The sequence below is a fragment of the Haemorhous mexicanus genome, chromosome 6 (genome assembly GCF_027477595.1).
Source record: "Haemorhous mexicanus isolate bHaeMex1 chromosome 6, bHaeMex1.pri, whole genome shotgun sequence".
In the NCBI taxonomy this organism is placed as follows: Eukaryota; Metazoa; Chordata; class Aves; order Passeriformes; family Fringillidae; genus Haemorhous; species Haemorhous mexicanus.
The window spans coordinates 44,666,010-44,684,046 of NC_082346.1; the positions used below are offsets into that span (position 1 = coordinate 44,666,010).

General features: G+C 40.2%; 1 protein-coding gene across 4 annotated transcripts in view; it reads left to right on the forward strand.

The window, feature by feature from the left end:
- NRXN3 (neurexin 3) overlaps nt 1-18,037 on the forward strand; it is a 907,297-nt gene that overhangs the window by 200,541 nt on the left and 688,719 nt on the right. For all 4 annotated transcript variants that reach the window (XM_059850080.1, XM_059850081.1, XM_059850082.1 and 1 more), the window contains exons 2-3: nt 3,678-3,979; nt 10,556-10,717. In XM_059850080.1, coding sequence (XP_059706063.1) covers nt 3,678-3,979; nt 10,556-10,717 — 464 coding nt within the window. The remainder of the gene's footprint in view (nt 1-3,677; nt 3,980-10,555; nt 10,718-18,037) is intronic.

An 18,037-nucleotide genomic window follows, 5' to 3' on the forward strand; every position in this document is an offset into this window, starting at 1 on the left:
GACTTGAGCTTGGATCTTAAGGTTAACTTGTGTGTTGTATCTGCAGAAGCTTCTTGGTATCCTACCACTATTTAAGGAATACAGAAGGTATAAATATCACAGTGCAATCTATGGAACCTTCGAAACTGTACAGCACAAGGGTCGTGAACTAAAAAATAACAAGTGGTGCACTGCTCTGTGGTCTTCCAGGTGTCACCAGACCGTGTCTGAAAGCAAAAAGAAATACTGGGAGACCTGTGGCCTACTTGGAGCTTTTTCTCCTCATTCATTGTGGAAAGAACCTATATCCCTTTTCCCCCCTCCATGCTCTCTGGTAATTTTCATGTGCTTTTTGACCACAGCTATGGTGTATGTCAGAGCATCCTAACAGTTGGGACAGTATGGAGAGGCCATGCTTGTAAGAAGCCTTTCATGTGGCCTGACAGAAGGTGCTGAGCTGTAGCTCGGGGGATACACAGTCAGGCTCTTTAGTGCACATACCAGGCTCTGACTGCTGAAACCTTTCACGAGACTGCCAAAACACATGGCCACTGGAAAACTGTTGAGGAATCAACAATTTGGAAAATACAGTCTTAGAAAGTGTGTTGACCTTGGGAGTTGTGCTTATGAGACGCATCATGGACAGGAACGAATTTTGATTTCACGGTGAACCCCAGAGATATTTTAGGGTGTGGTGATCTGCAAATTTGAATGCCTGTCCAGAGCAGCCACACGGGGAAGAAAAACCCCATAACAACTCATGAAACAGAAATTGCTGACATTCTCCCCAGAACAGGAAGAATACAAAGGTGGATAAAGTACAGAATCCTATCTATGGAAAAGGGCCAGCAGAAGAGGACTGGAGGAAACAGGCAGATGACATAGCTGAATGCACCCTATATTAAAACCAGTGGTACAAGTAGGAGTAATATCTCTTTGAATTTGCTCTGCTCTGTTTTGATTAGTCTTCAGGGGTTGCCTTAAATTATTGTTTAGATCTCTAATCTAGGCTTTGCCTTTCCCTTTGTGTTGAGTGGATCAGTGAGATTTCATCTAAGTGGTTGAGGAAGTGTAAATTAGCCCTATTTCTGTGTCTTGTACTGAGTGAACAATCAACCCGAGTGTCCTCCTTCACAAATGTGTGTTCAGTGCTTTGCACATCTTCAGCTGCAGGGAAAAGGCTCACTCACAATGATTGTGTTTGACTCCTACCCTCAGACACTGGCTGTTTGATGGGAATTACCTGCAGGTACACGGAGCATGTGTCTAACTTGCTTGTAACATATTCTCTTCTGATGGATCAGGAGTGACCAGGCAGGGGAATTGTCAGTGTTGGGAGTGGGTAGTTAAGTGCTTGGCGCTGACTTCCAGAACTGCAGTCAATAGCAGCCCTCTGTGCTTAGCCTGGTTTAACACTGATACAAGCATAAACACTTACTGGTGGTAGTTAAATGTCTTTAGAATAAGATCAAAGAGGTAAATAATTTGGAAGGGAGCTTCAGAGGCTGTGCAATCCAACCATTAGCTCAGAGAAGGGCCAGTTAGTTCAGGCAGCTCAGGACTCTGCCTAATCAAGTTTTTAGTATTTCTAAGGGTGGAGATTTCAGTCTCTCTGGGCCCCTCCTACTATTTGACCATCCTCAAGATGAAATGTTTTTTTCTATATAGAATGAGAATTTTTTGTATTCAACTGCATCTGTTGCCTCTTATCCTTCTGCACAACTCTGAGAAGAATTTGACCCTGTCTTGTCTTTGTTCTTCCATTAAGTCATGAAGGAGATCAGTAAGGTTTCCCTTGAGTTGTTTCTCCTTGAGGCAGAATGAACCCAGTTCCCTCAGCCTCTCCACACACATGAGCTATCCCAGTATCCTGAGTATGCTGGTAGCTCTTTGCTGGACTGACTCCAGTATTTTGAAGTCATTTTTATATGAGGGGGCTCAGTGCTGGACAGAGCACTCCTGATGTGATTTCATAAGTTTCCATTAGGGGAAGAATCACTTCCCTTGGCCTGCTGACTGGATTCTTGCTAATACAGCCAAGGATGCAGCTGGCCTTTGTTGAAAGGGCAGACACTGCTGACTTGTGCTCAGCTTGTCTGCTGGGACCACAGGTCTTCTTCTGAAGAGCTGCTTTTGAGCCAGTTGGCTCCCAGTGTGTGCTGCTGCATGAAGCAATTTGGGTGGCTGTTTGCTTGCAGGAGTATCTGGACACATGGCTTGCTTACTGAAGTGCAAACACACATTGCTTCTGCAAGAGTCTCTGCTTAAATCAGACCTTTCATGTGAGGATGTTATACGTACAAGTGGCAATACTGTGCTGTTTTTCACCATCATTTTGTGCTGTGAGAACACAGATTTTACCATGTAGTTATTCTCCAAGAATGGCCATGACAACAAGTATTTTCCCTTCAGTCTTGTACTAATAAATTCTGGCTAATCCTTATTAGGATTACTAAATGGTACAAAATGAAGCAGAAAAGTACTAATAATGCCAATGAAAATAGCACCAGCATTTGCCTTATGTAGTGATTTGTAAGCAATGATAGCTTGACTGCTTGTACTATCTACTGCTCAGCCTTGCTTTCACAGCTGGGAGTCAGGAAGGTGCTGCAATATGGAGCGGTGGGGGGGAATCTATACAGACTCCATTGCAAGTACCATTTCCTCTCAGCTGGCACTAGCCAGCCTTCCTCCAAGCCTTCCTATCACTCTCCTGTATTTCTTCCACTGGATAAAATCAAGGTATGCAGCTGGCTCAAGTCACATAAGCACAATGCTACAGCACAACTGGCTTTGAGTGACTGGAAACCCAGGTTCTGGGAAGTAGACCTCTACCTCTCACAAAGGATATTCATGGTATTCCAACACTGCTTCCAGTTGCTGAGAAATAAGTGCCGTGGCTTTCGTTGTTGTACATAAGGTATTTCTTTTCTTCGTGAGGAAATATTAAATGTCATGTGCTGTGAATAATTCCCCCATGTTTATTTTTGCTGTTTGAAAAAGATGTGCTAATCTAGTAGAGATTTCCTGGAAAAGGTGATAAGACAGGCAAAGTTCTCAGATGTGTTTACCAGCAACATTACTTGTATCTGTGGACAGACAAAATGTTTTATGTGGACTTCCCTCATGCTCTCAGAGAAGGAATCTGTAGGACCCCTCATGTGGCTCTCTTATTTGCTTGGTCTTTCATTCTGTTGAAAGAGAGGGGCAGCTCTGTTAGGATTATATTCTGGTGTCTTTCTTAAATTTCCTGTTGGATCGGTTAAGTTCAGATGGCAGTAGTGCTGAATCTAAATACTCATCTTTGTGAAATGTTGGTGTTTTTTCAATCAACACATATGTGGTGGTTGTATTGTGAATAATAGAGCTTTCCATCCTTCTCCTAAAAAGGATGTGAAATGTCTTATAACAGTCCTTAAATGTGCTTTTCCTAGACTCCACTGCATACTGTTGAATGGTCCCTATGGAGACAGTGCTGCAGTGAAACTAAAAGCACAGCACTGAAATTCATCTCTACCAGAGACCCTGCAGTTAATTCTCTTGGTAGCCATATTACAAAAGGAGCTCTACAGTTATTAGCATGCCTTGATATTTAGCTCTACAGTTGACAGTGCCGTGGGATGCCTAAACTTCATGACGACCATAAATCTCTTCTTGGCTGACTGCTGAATAGATGTTTTGTTTCCCTTCCTTTGCAGCGCGAGATGAGAACATGGCCACTTTCCGTGGCTCCGAGTACCTTTGCTATGACCTGTCGCAAAACCCCATCCAGAGCAGCAGCGATGAGATCACACTCTCCTTCAAGACGTGGCAACGCAACGGGCTCATCCTGCACACGGGCAAGTCGGCTGACTACGTCAACCTGGCCCTGAAGGACGGTGCGGTCTCCTTGGTCATCAACCTGGGGTCTGGGGCCTTTGAGGCCATTGTGGAGCCGGTCAATGGCAAGTTCAATGACAACGCGTGGCACGACGTTAAGGTGACGCGCAACCTGCGGCAGGTAATGGTGAAGGGCAGGAAGCGCTGGGGAGAGTTTTGTTTTGTTTTGTTTTGTTTTGTTGGGACAGGCAGATGGGAGAGAGTAATGGAGAAATGGGGAAGCTCAGTGCTACATCTAGAGTTTCTCCACCTATTCTGGATCTTGGTGCCTAAAGGACGGTGAAAAAAACATTAGTTGATGGGAATTTATCCCTCCTGCAATATCTTCATTTCCACTTTATTAATTTTCTATTTTTTTTCCCGGTTTGATTTAATAATAAGTACTTGTGACATTACTTTCATCTCCCTTTTCCTTTTTTCTTTTTCTGTTCTCCCTTTTAAATTTTATTATTTCCTTAATTATGATTCAATCTTATCAGTAATATTCTTGTTGCATTTAATTGCTGTGGGAATAGAGCCTATTGCCAACAGCCAACGCTCTACACCTCTCTCCTTTTTCTCTCAGTTTTTTTAATTGGTTTAACCATTGCCGTGATGTCACAGTTCTAATTCTGAAAGTCTTTTGTTTTTCTTTTTCTTTTCTTTTGTGTGTGCATATGAGTGTGCAGGTGTGCAGGCTGGTGGGTATGTGTGTAATTATTTTACCTTTATAGCTTTGGAATTAATTGGCTGGAGTCTCTCTGAGTCTTCTTGATTCTCTGTTCTTCTTTCTTCTTTTTGATTTTTTTTTCCCCTTTCTATAATGAGATTCTACTTTATTTTTTGTCTCTGCCTTGAGACTCTTCTGTTTGCTGTGAGGACTGGAAAAGTGGAAGAATCAAAAAAACCCATACAAACTCAGATCAATCCAGCACCCTACACTTCCACTTCGGAAAACTTTTTCTGATTTTACCACTGTAATTTTGCACATCTACATGCTGCTTTTCCTTGCAGACAGCTATATCAGATGACGTATTTGGTAGTAGGCAAGTCTTAAAATCCTAAAGCCTTTCTCATGAAATATAAATTCATACATAAAAAGATAAGATAAAATTAAATAACTTTGCTCTGAAAGCTGGTAAATATATCAAGTCACTAAGTGCCATCCACTGCATAATAAATGAGGTTTACATGGTGGCTAGGAGCTATTTGATGTCTTGCTGATTGGTAGAAGAAAAGCAGAAATAGCTTTTAAACTAAGATTTAAAATTAAATTAAAAATCAATTTGTGAATACAATGTTACCTGTTTATTTTCTCACTAATGCCAATATTAGCACAATGTTTAAATAGTTTTATATAAGTTTATAAAATATAATTTGTGGTAGCATTTTACACTAGCTAAGAGCAAAGTCTCTGTGAGTATAGGATAGTCAGTGCCAGGAATCAGAAAAGGTCTTTACTAATAGAGATCAGTGGATAATTTTTCTGTTATCAGGAGTTCATGTATTTTCAATATTTGGATTTGGGGCTGAAGATTTTTGTTTGTCTTTCCCATGTAAATCCCTGTATTTCTGCATGCTTAGGACGTCTAGGTCTGAAAAAAAAAATCTGTCATCAAACTTTAATGAGACTACAGAATTCTTACCTATGAAAAAATAAATCTGTTTTCAGTGGTTTATATACAGAAGAAAGTTTCATTTCTTATGCAGTCGATGGGTCTTAATGATCCTATTTTGTTTAACCTTTCCCATCAGTACTGTAGAGGGAGATGAACCCACTGGTCTAGGTTTGTCAGTCTTGAAAGGTCAGAATATATGGCTTTATTTGATGTGATTTATTTTTTATTTTTAGGTAGTTTCAGAATAGCTGGCCCTTGAATATCTCAGTAGAGCTTATTGGCCATTTTAGTTATTCACGCTTTTTATTTTTCATTTGAAATAAATTTCAGTGGGCAAATGTGCCAGAAGCAAAATGAATCCTTGCTTCATGCCAGGATTGGTTTGGGTCTTGAAGATGCAGAAGGTAAAGGGTCACAAAACAAAACTGTGGATGGGAAGCTCTCACATTATTTTTTTTAACAGTTTAGCTAGTAATTTTTTAATTGGTCCACAGAAGTGGACTAAGAAAATGGAAATCTGTCTATGCCTTTTCATAATTGATGAGTCCTGGGCAGTGCTTTGGCAATTATTAGAAAGTAGGTAGTCCCTTGCCAATTAAGCAGTACTGTAAATTTTTAAGCCCCCTGATTTATTCACTGTGAATGTTTCTAAGTGATCATGAATTCTTAAAGGCTCCAACTTGACTGGGCAAGAGAGAGGATGTTTTCATGAGATGGATGGGCTCTTTGCAAAGAAATCCCTGTCTTCAAATCAAATTACATTTAATTAGCAGAGGTGATTTGGGGTCCATTTCTATAGTTAAACATGACAGTATACAGTTCAACCAATAAATATCAATAAGGCTGGATTTTTTTTAATCATCTTTTCCCTGGATACTTGCCTTTTAACTTTTGATCTGTCTCAAATCAAGGCATTGACCCAGAGCCTAAAGCTGCCCAGATGTTGGAATTGGTGAGGCCTCAAGGCAGAGCAGTCATGATAGTCCTAAAAGTTGTCATTCAATATGATTTTGCATCACTTAAATAATTTTGTATGTAAAACATTATCAGTTCTATGTCTTTCCTGATATAAATTTACCTGTAATGTTACAGTATAATATAGTTCACTAGAAAGTCTTGTTTCCAGCTGTGCTCATGTTTCCTTAAAAAACCCCATTCCAAAACCAAACATAAAACCCCAATAAAATATATTGCCTCTAAATGTTGAAGCTTTATAAGAAAATCAGTAGCCTTCTTGTAATTGCTTGAAAATATTGCATTGGAGATAGATATATTTCTCTTTAAAATGAACTTTAAAAGCAATAATTTAGACATTCCAAGAATATTATCTAAATCTAAGCAATTCCGGCTAAATGGACTATCAGCAGCTTCAGGATGCCATTTAATCTTTTCCTCTGCTTTTTTGGGGGCTAAGAGAAAGGGGAAGAGGATTTGCATAATTTTTTGGCTGTTTCTAGAATTAGAGTAGAACTTTAAATAGTTGGACTTTTGCCTAGTGGTTTTCGGAATTGTTAAATATTTTGTAGCTAAGCTGGGAGAGTACTAAGGGCTGCTTTTTTTTAGATCAAATGACTATCACAGCAGTTAATCTCCTTAGAGACAAACCAAGTGAATCCACAGATTCCCTTGAGTAGTGATTGTTAATGTCAAAGCAAATCTCCTTGTTTATTTATCTTATTATTTCAGTTAAAACTAAGCCTTCTTTCTGCCTTGTGAGAAACCTTTACCTAGCAATAGGATCACGGCTGAATTTGGGGCAGTGTGGTCTGGTGGCAGGAGGAGCAGAGGAGACTGGAGGTCAGACTTCCTGTGTCTGTCTTCTGGTCTGCTGCTGACACTCCACCTCATTTCTAGCATGCTCTTCTCCCTGTCCCATACTTCAACTCTCTTGTTTGTAAAAATAAATTTACTAACACGACAATTTGCTGTAAGACTTCCTTGGTGAGGAATTCAGGAGTTTGTGCTAATTATTTCCAAGTACAGACTATTATTATGATTTAATTCCCACTGGCAAAAACCTTTGGGACTTCATGCTCAATGCCACAGAGTCTTCAAAAACCTATTTCCCTAGTCAGTGCACAGCTCTGAAGCCTGCAAGCAGACAGTTTTTACATGCGGCAGCGTAGATCTTGCTTGTGTAACTTAGGATAATTCTTGCCAACTTCAATCACACTGGACCAGGGACTTGGAGTCTGCACAGGCTGCCCTTCCCTATTAACACTAAAGCTAGTCACAGTGCAAAATCTACTATGAAGATCTTTAGTTTCTAAACTGCTAAAACACAAAGAAGCAAAGTGTAAGCTCTAACAGTTGACATCTACATGCCTTGGGACAGGTTAAAAAAGTTCTGCTGAACCAAACCAACTGGTAAATTCTCCTAGCTCCTGTGTAATAGAAATGCAGTGAAACTGGAGGGATGCTAAATCTTGTCAATCTTCTGTCTTCAACCTGGACACAAGGGACACAATTCTTTCTACACAATTTCTTGACACATTTCTCCCTACAGTAGGAGAGGTTCAATTCCTGTATCTTGGATGACAGAAGTGCACTACAGGCAAACAGCCAAGCACGGGCGCTGTTATGTGCTTCTCCTGAAAGTCACAAACTCAGCTGCTTGTAAAGAAACTTGCAGACTGGGAAACTTGGAAGGAAGACACAGAGTCTTGGACTCATCTTCATCTGTATCCTCCAGCCAAAGGAAATACTGGCCTTGTGATATTCTGCAGCACTTGAGGGTAGTGAAGCTTCGAAGAGGAGCTGGCATGGTGGTGGGTGGAAGAAGGGAGTCATGGCTGGGTTTGTGCTGAAGGGGCAAACTGTGTACTCTGTGTGTATATCTCTGAGCATAAGGATCTTGTTTGAGGGAAGCACTTTGATGAGCATTTGAAGAGTAAGTATTGCACTGTTTTAATTTTGCTTCAGGTCTGCATAATGTATGTGAGGGTTGAAGCTAATGACTAATACCAGGGTGGGAAGAGTAGGCAGCCCCCTGTTTCCTTACAGTCTAAAAGGCATGGTTCCCCATAGAGTCCTGGTCATATTGTCCTCTTTCTCACTTTGTGTGTCTCAGGTGCCCCACGCCTTTTTTTGAAAAACTAACACTAGATCATTCATGCAATGTGTCATTTTTACTAACCAACTAATGTACTAACACCCTAACGACTCATCTTTGCTTTTAGTTATTTTAATTAACAATCGTTCTGTTCACGATTTTTTAATTTCCTTTCTTCCCCCTTTTCCGCAAAGCACTCAGGCATTGGACACGCTATGGTAAACAAACTACATTGTCTGGTAGATATCATTCTTATTGTCTCTTTTTTTGGGTTTGCCGTGTGTTACCTGCCTTTTCCTCCCCCTACCTGCTCTTTTCCCCCCTCCTTTATACTTACTGATTCCTTTAATTTTATTCTAATTTCATTGAAAACACGTTGTTTTCCCCCTTCTTTTTTTTTTATTTCCTTTCCTTTCTTTTTGAATAGAAAAATGAGCATCAAAAGCAACTAACACAGCTCTTCTGGAAATAGGGTTTGGACATTTCTTTCATTGTTTTCTTCACCTCTGTCTTCAGTTCTTTTCCTTTTTGGTGATAAATTGTTGGGGTTTTTTGTCCCTTGTTTTTGACTTTAGATTTCTTTCTTTTGCTTTTCTTTTCATTTTGCTTTTTTTCTTGGCTTTTAGTTTAGTGTGTTTTTTTACTCTGAAGGTTTCTAGATCGGAACCATTGCAGGGCCTCTAGTCTGTGGTGGTGAAGGCTCTCTTTTTCTCTCACCCTTTTGTTGTGACAATGGCTATTACAGGCAAACTGGCCAGAGTTGTCCTCTTTCTCATGATTTTCCCCCACTTCCCTCCCTCTGCTTTTTCTCCTCCTTCTCCCTCTTGCTCTCTCTCTCTCCCACTTTCTCTCTCTCTCTCTGACCTCTACCTGCGTGGCCAACAGGAGCTCAGCCGGTTGTTTGTTTCAGTACACACTCTGCATGGCATGTCCACGTCTGGTGACTCGCCCGTCTCCTCCTGGCCTCGATCTATTTTCCTCCATCTTCCCTTGCAACCACTAACAACATCAAGCAAAACACCTCAAATTCACTTCCTCCTTTCCCACCCTTTCCTTCTGTCACCCTTCACCCTCCATGTGTTTGTGGTTAGAGATTTTGGGGACATTTCTGTTTCGTTTTGAGTTTTTTTGTTATTATAGAATTTGTTTGGTATTTTTATTTTTGATTGCATGCGAGTATGAAATGGTTGTTTCTCCCTTTTTCTTCTTCTTCTCTCTCTCTATTTTGCTTTTTTCCTATCGTCTTTCTGGACCTCAGATATATTGGCATGACAGGTCAAAGTGCAGTGTGTGCACGCTTTGTAGCTCTTTCTTTCTTTCTCATATCCACTTCTATCGCATTTGTTGGTGTGCAATTGATTTATTTTGATTTCTTTTATTTTGTTTTATTTTCTGCTTATATTTTGGTCATGGGTTAGTTTGAAAATTTTTTTCTTAGTTTTTTCTTTTCCTTTTTTTTTCTGTTTTTTTTTTTTGTTTGTTAGTGGTGGGTGGTGGGTGTGTGTCTCTCCAGGTACATGGCATGCACATCCATAATGTATTGAAAGTGAGTTCCCTCTCCCCCTATCCCTGAATGCATGATTGTCAGTGTGCCGTGAGCAAAAGAAACTTAAAAAATAAAAAATACCAACCTCGTCTTCATTAGTGTTTTTTTTTTTTTTACTAACAACCATAACTAACTGTAATCATTAAAATAAATTCTAATTAATCATAAAATAAGCTAATATGAGAAATGTCTTTCGAGGACAGTTATATTTTCTGGCCTGAATAGATGGAAAGCATCTGGATGGATAGGCTGCTGGGTAAGCCTGAGAGTGCTGATGCACCAGAAAGGGAAGAAGCAGATGCTGAAGCATTTCTCTGTGGGAAAATCAGACCAGAAAATAGAGCTTGACTTAACTAAAAAAAAAAAAAAAAAAAAAGCATACCAAATCTTAACAAAATCCTTAATAAAACTGGCATAAAATTGTAGGGGAGGTAAGTTGTTCTGTTCTGGATTGTAAGGTCATTGCTGGGATTTTCTTTGTCCATTGTGTCCCTCAAACAGGTGACAATCTCTGTGGATGGCATCCTTACCACCACGGGCTACACACAGGAGGACTACACCATGCTGGGCTCAGACGACTTCTTTTACGTGGGAGGGAGCCCCAGTACTGCTGATTTACCTGGGTCTCCAGTAAGCAATAACTTCATGGGCTGCCTCAAAGAGGTAACTATTTGAAATTAATTCTTGTCTCTATGCTTTTCATTTGCTAAAGTCATCACTCTTTCCTGCCTTACACAATTAATTCCTTCCCTTATGCCTAATTTTATACTGATAACTGCAACAGCTCTGTAAAGATAAACTTGCCATTCAGCTGGTCAGAAGGCTGGAAAACTCATGAACTTAAGGGCAGAATCATACTTCTAGCACTTGGATTACAGAAAAAATACTCATGATAGTAGAAGAGGTTTATTCTCTGAGCTGTTAGCCCTTCAGAAGAAAGCATTACTATCTTCTAGGCACCACTTATAATGGCAATAGCCATTAGAAGAAGAAAAATGGCCTTTGATTACTAAGTAGCATTTTGAGATTAAAAAATCATAATCAGAAGCTTATTTAGAATACTTTTTGAGGTCCTGGATTTCACCTGGTAGTATAGTTAGATCTGAATTTTCCAAGAAGATACAGAAATATAATAAAACAGAAAAATTAAAGTAGAAGGTAGCATAAAAAGTGTAAATTTTGCAAGGAGACTGCAGCATGAAGGGAGATATGCCAATCACATAGCACGTGGACATGAAGTGTACCGTGTGTTATGATATCATTATTGAGAGATGCCTCTCCCTGAATTGAACTGCAAACAAAACCATATGCTGAAGTCAATAGTATGGATTTTATTGAACAATGAAATGTGAGGTAGAGAGATAGAAAGAAGTAGAAAAGAGAGAAAAAGAGAGAGACAGATTAAACAGAAGATAGTCACCACCCATGCATTCAGTGGTGTCCCATTAGTCGTTTTTCACCCCAGGCTTCTCAGTGGTGGGGGGCCTGAGGTTACTCAAAACTTCTCACTGTTTATATAACTTTTCAAACACGGGATTTAATGCTCATTGGTTACACACATCTTTCATTCTATTGGTTAAATAATTCCCTTGCTTCTAATGTTAATTAGTCCCATGCTCAGTCTTTCTATTTTTTGTAGTTGGTGAGTTTCTTGAGTTGGTGGATTGCAAGTCAGTGGTCGCAATCTCCCCAAATGGAATTACCCTTTACCCAGCCCAACCTGATTCAGCATAGTTGCTTTCTTTGTGGCCCGTAATTTCTGCATTCTTTATGTCCATTATGAGTTATACATTCTGCTCACACAGCTTTGTTTACCTCCCCTTAGGCTTGAGATAACACTTGGACAATAGAATCACCTCTATTTTATCTTAAGTTCCTGGTCATGGTGGCTTAATTTACAGTCCAAGTTCCCAGTATCCATGGAGGCATATTTGGGGAAGGGATGGGATCTTTGGGATCTTTGTTTGACCAGTGATATGTGTAGAAGTGGCTTCTTTACAAAATCTGCCACAGTGGGAATTTTTTGTCTGGATGCATTACCCAGGGTGGGCTGACCAGATCTCTCCTCTGCCTGGAGTTAGCACTATCCTGTCACTCCATTCTGTGCTCATCTCAAGGCAGTTGTTCTGTGGCCTTAACGGTATTTGAGATAGACAACTGTGATCTTTAAGTCCTTAAAGTTGGTTGCTAAGTCAGTGCACTTGAGTGGCTGCATTGGTCAGGAAGAGCTAGCTGGTTCTGAAAACTGCGTTGTCATACTTTGGCTGGCTGCTTTTGCCACATAGCATTGGGAAAATTCACACATGGGTAATAGAGATTGGACTGCCTGGCTAGCAGCAGGAACCAAAAAAGTGATCCTTGGAAAAAAAAAACCCAAACCAAAACAAAAGATAAGTTCTGTCCAAATCTGAGACTTGGTACAGTTTAGTTTTGATGCTGGCTGGTAGTCATCTTTTGTCTTCTTTCTTCTCTCTTCTAATGCAATTTGTGATTATCACTGTGATTAATGGGGATACAGATATCGATGTCTCCCCAAAGTGTTATAAAAAGCTTACATAGGAGTCATGGAAGCAGCAATGCTGAGCTAGATGTTGTTCTGTGGCTGTAATTGCCTAGACAAGTCAGCGTCCTACTGCTGCTCAACTCGCGGTGTCAGGGTTTGTATGTTATGTGCCAGGCCTCTGATGCGAGGAAGAGTTGTTTGGGTCTGAAGCTGCTCTCCTGCCTGACCTCTGGATGAAAGGGATATACATATGCTAGAGGAGAGTTTGTGAGCATCTTATCTAGGAAATGAAACTTTGCTGATTGAATACAAACTGCCATACATAGATCAAATCTTTCTGGTTACATTTATAGAGACTTGGGCCTGATTTTCCTAGGCACTGAGCATCCCAGTTTGATTGAAATCAGGAGGAGATACAGCCTCTTAGTGTCTCTTTAAATCAGGATCCTAATTTTATTTATGGATGCTATGAACATAACACTTAGCAGAGGCCATTTTTATGTGTGCTTTAAGTCAAGCCAATGGAGCAAAGAAAGCAGTGACAAGAAAATCTTCAGGAGCTTTATTATTTATATAATCATTTGTATTCTGTTAGCTTGCACAATGTGCTAAGAGCCACCAACATAGTCATCCCAGGCTCATAATGTTCTGTGAGAAGGAAAACCCAGGCAACCGCTTAAGAATGAGAGGAAGAAAACAGATAATCAAAATGTGCTTTGTAATCTTCACTTGATTAGGCAATGACAGGAGATGTGTATGAACAGATGTCTTGACTTGATGGTTGCTTTAGAGCTATGGTCTGCTTAAAAGCAACCCTCTTAGAGTAGTCCAGTAATGCTTTCAATGAGCTTTGATCCTGGAGGAGGCAGAACTGGGTTAGTGCAGTGCTTGTGTGCTTACGATGTGTCTGGTTCCAGAACGGCTACGGGGAACTTTACTTGGCTTTCTGTGTAGCTTGTCAGCATTTTTCATAAATCAGTCTGCATAGCTTATGTTTCAAGCTTACATTTCTTTTCTCTATAGCCAAAAAGGATGCTCAGTCTCTCACTAGCCAGTACTGGAGGAACTTGGATTTTTAACAAAAATATTCTAAGTTTAAAAAGTTAGTTGAAGGGGTAGGGTAGACTTAACCAAATATTGTTCCTTTCAGTTTATGCTTTCCAGTAGAGCAAAGATCTTCTTTCATAGTTAAGTCCTATCTATGTAATTGCTGATACCAGAGACACAGCACACCCCTGAGTGGATTGCACTGTTTGTAATGGTGGAGAACATCCTGCCAAGCCCTGTGCTGATCTCTTGAAGGTGTTAAAGCAGAATGGTCTCTGCATTCATTCAAGACTGGCTCTAGGCATGTGTCACTTTCCTAGGAAGGTAAAGGGATTTATGCAGACTTTGAGGTGAAACTTTCAACCTTTCCTCTGTAAGTTTTTGTATTTCCTCTAGACTGCATCAGTCTGAGAGTACACCAACAAATTTGCTCATGTTGGGGCTAAGAGGGCTCCTTGAGCGGCTGATTGCCTTCCTACTTCCTCTGAGATGACATGCAGGTGCTGAAGTGGCAGGGGTCAGAGTGCCTATTGACCATCTCTGCCCCTTCGCAGCAGGAAGGGACTTCTCCACTCAACCCGGGCTGGTGCCAGGAGGAGGGGCACCTGTGGCAGGGTAGATACTTCATGTGAGCAGAGTAAGCCTTGGCTAGAAGGATTTAGAGTTTCTAAGAATGTGTTCCTGGCAAGGAATTAAGAGTCATAGGGCTCCTCTGCTGTAGTATCTATATAATATTTCCTAAAATTAATCTAAATATCTAATTATCTAGATAATGTCTTCTTTAGGTCAGACAATTTCTGACCTAATGGTACCTCCTTTTACCATAGAATACATCCTCATGTCTCTCCTTTGGGGCTATAGGTTTTGACAGAACAGATTCCACTGAGTTGGTAGCAGTAATATACCTAAATCATAAATACAGGTATTTAATGTGTAGTTCAGGTTGGGATTTTTTCTCTATTTTCACTGGAATTAAAGAGTTCCCTATGTGTGGTGAACCATGTTTGTTCTGCACTTCTTCATAGCCATCCTGGCAATGTTGCAGCATACCTGACACTGTAATGAGGCAATGAGACTGGAAAATAGTCATACAGGATATGCAAATAGGGTAGTGCACACACATGGAATATGGACATTGCATCGAATCAAAGGTTTTTTGCATTGAATCCACTTGCATAAAATCTAAGGTGTTTTGGACCTTCGTTCTTAAGATGAATCGTTCTAGAGAAAATCCTGGGGGAAGCTGGTTCATCCATTTCCTATCATGGATGAAACCAGATATAGAGATAGGACAGGAGAAAATACAGGAACACATCTTGAGACAATTGAGCAGAAATAATTTTAATGGGCGTCAGGGAAGGTGTGACAGTGCTATAACAGATAGTGATTTTTAAAAAGGGAGAAGCACTGATTGAAGGTGGAAAGGGAAGAGAATCCAATAATGGGGTGAATGGAACTTGTATGGCCAGAAAGGGTTAGGACAAGAAAGGTAACAAGAAACAACTGTGTTTTGCATGTAATCAAGGGCTTCAGGGAGGAGATTTTAGTAATCAAGGATGGAGATGGAAAGTGGCAGGGTGGGAATTCAGCTGTGAGGGCAAAGAGGGGAAAATGGTATTTCAATATCCAGTTGCTAGGGAAGGGAGAGAATCCGAATAAATCTGGTTCTAGGGAACCAGACACTAAGATTTTATTTACTTGGAGCAGGACTTAAATGGTACAGATGGAGATGCTTTAGAAGAGCCTAAGGTGGTCCCTATAGAATGGATATTCATGAGAGAATTTATGAAATCTTCACATTTTTCTATCAATCCTTTATTAAAATCTCAATTCTGAGAAATGTTGATTGGTAGTAACAGCTTGATGGAAGCACTGAGGCTTGCATATGGGTGGAATATGGCAGAAATTATTACAGAGGTCAGGCACCATCTGTCTGTGATGGGAGAAAGCTGTGAAAGCTTAGATAATTTCTCTCTGTAATTTAACTTCTAGGAGCCAGATTTCAAAATGTTTCATGAGTGTGCCCAATTGCTGTATGTAAATCTCAGATGCTATCTGCAAGCCAGGTCTTTTTCAGGACTATTTGATGTGTAGTGATGATGTGGTTTCTGTTTGGGGATGAGTTTTTCTGACTGCAGTGTCACACTTGGGAGGAGGCCGAAGGTGCAGATGGAAGGCAGCCTAAAACTGGAGGCAGAGAAAAACAGGAAAACAGGCAGACAGAGAAAGTTGTAGTTGTGAAAGCCCCTCCCTAAGCCTAAAAGCTTTTGGGTGCCCAAATTCCCCTTCCACAGCTTAACAGATTCCCAGGAATGCATAAGGGAAGTATCAGGAATCAACAGTGTAGGGATTGCCCTGAGGTACAGTGGAGGAAGTTATGACATGAATGGCACTAATTGCCCACATATGTTAATCCAATACTGCTGCTCCAGCTGTCCTATTGTGTTTGGGCCTGTCTGCTTCCTATCTGTATTATTTAATAAGTTTAACATTTGAAAAAGAAAGGGAGAAGCTAATGGCACTATGTAGAAGCAGACAAAGCACAACCAAAGGTTGAGTATTATTCCACTCCTCAAAATATTACCTGTTCTTGTCTTGGTCTCTCATTAATACTCTCTGCCAGAGCCTTCAAAATAGACTGGATGATGATTATTACCCTGATTCCTAAGATTCCACATCTAGAGGTCTGTAAACTTTTTGGTTGCCTCCCACTCTCAAACTTCCAATTGCATTGCTGCTGCTGTGGGGTATCAGTCTCCTGTTGCAGCTGTACAATGTGTGTCTTGGGAGTCAAGAATGTCAGTCATTTTCTCTGTGCATCTGCAGAGCATCCAACACAAAGCTTTCATCAGGATTTTGAGTACCACTGTTGTAGCAACATAAAACACTGGAGACGCAGGCCAGCATTTTGAGTAGCTGCTGATGACATTCTTAAGCTAATGAGAAAAAATCCCCACTTATTTCTGGAAAGATTTAATTTTGAGGTGGGATTGGAGGCATTTGGAAATTGAGAGCAATACTGTAGGAGGCAAGATTCTGAGAGAATTCTGAGCAGACCAATAGATGGGGAGGGAAATATGGTAGTGTTTTCTCATTGAGTAATGCTTATAAGCTTAGGTCCTGGGCTGGTTTGCATTTGATATTTCTGTATTAGCTGCAGCTTTGCTTTGGCTAAGGTGTTATTCAAAGTCTCTGTTCCTAGTGTAGCTTAGCCCTTGCCTACTCTACCAAAGTGAGGTCTCTGATAGCGTTATTGACTTGCTTCTTGCATGACACTGAAATTACTTGGTTACCTTGGTTTATATGCATCCATAACAACAGCTTTGCTGGCATAATCATATTAAATGAGTGTTTGTTGCAAAATAACATAAGCTAACCTCAGTTATAAGCTAACCTCAGTCATCAAATGTGTATGGATACATAGAAAAAGTGGAAGAGTAATGTACTCACGACTGTAGAAAGTTTACTCATTATCTCATAGATCCATGAAAAGTATTCCAGTTAAGCAGGAAAACAATTTTAAATTGCTTCATGAAATTCATCTTTAGTGAATGGAGTATGAAAATGAAGTGCTAGAATTATTTTTCAATTAGTAAAGCATGTGAAGTCCAAAGACAGGAACTGAGTTTTGAGTTTTTAGCTTTGGGACAGAAGATGGAGGAGATGCTATTTTGTCAACTGTGTACTGAAAAAAACTCTAGACTCCTGAAATTCTTTCTTTAATGCAATTCATATAGCAAAGGCTATAGAATCCAAAAGCCATAATGAATCTAGAAGTAAAAAACTTTGTTTGTTTGTTTATTTGTTTTATATTTGCAAATTAAAATAATATAGGTTCTTGTTAAGGTCACATTTATTACAAAGTAGTATTTTGTTCTCTGGAACTCCTATCAGTCAGCAAACAGCATCTTGTAGGCATTCTAGGTTGGCCTGAACACACATATTTTCTTGAGGATTAATTTAAAGGATAATTCACATATCAACAGTTCAGTGGCATTGTACTCCTAAAGTTACTGCACTGTTAGAAATTTTACTAAAGTAATTAATAGCCAAAGTCTGAATAATAGAGTATGTTACTTCCACCATCCTTACAAGCTAAAGAGAATCTATGGAATAAAACAAAGTGGAATAACTGAGTTAAACTCTCTTCAGCTGCCACTGGAACAGGTGCCTAGGGAGGAAACTAGCAGCCAGAGGTTGGTGTCACCACTGGGCAGTGTAGCCACTGGGCTGATATGTCACAACAGTAAGGGAGCACTCCACTGACTCCTGACTGAGCTGTCTGCATGTGACTCTCAGTCCTGGTGTTGTGGCCATCTGTGCTTCCTTTGCAGTAGGATCATCAGGACCAGGCCTTTTTCTTGTGTAATGAACCTAACTCCTGCTGAGCTTCTGTGGCTGCAAGAGGTGTGCTGTGTGCTGTGTTTCAGAAA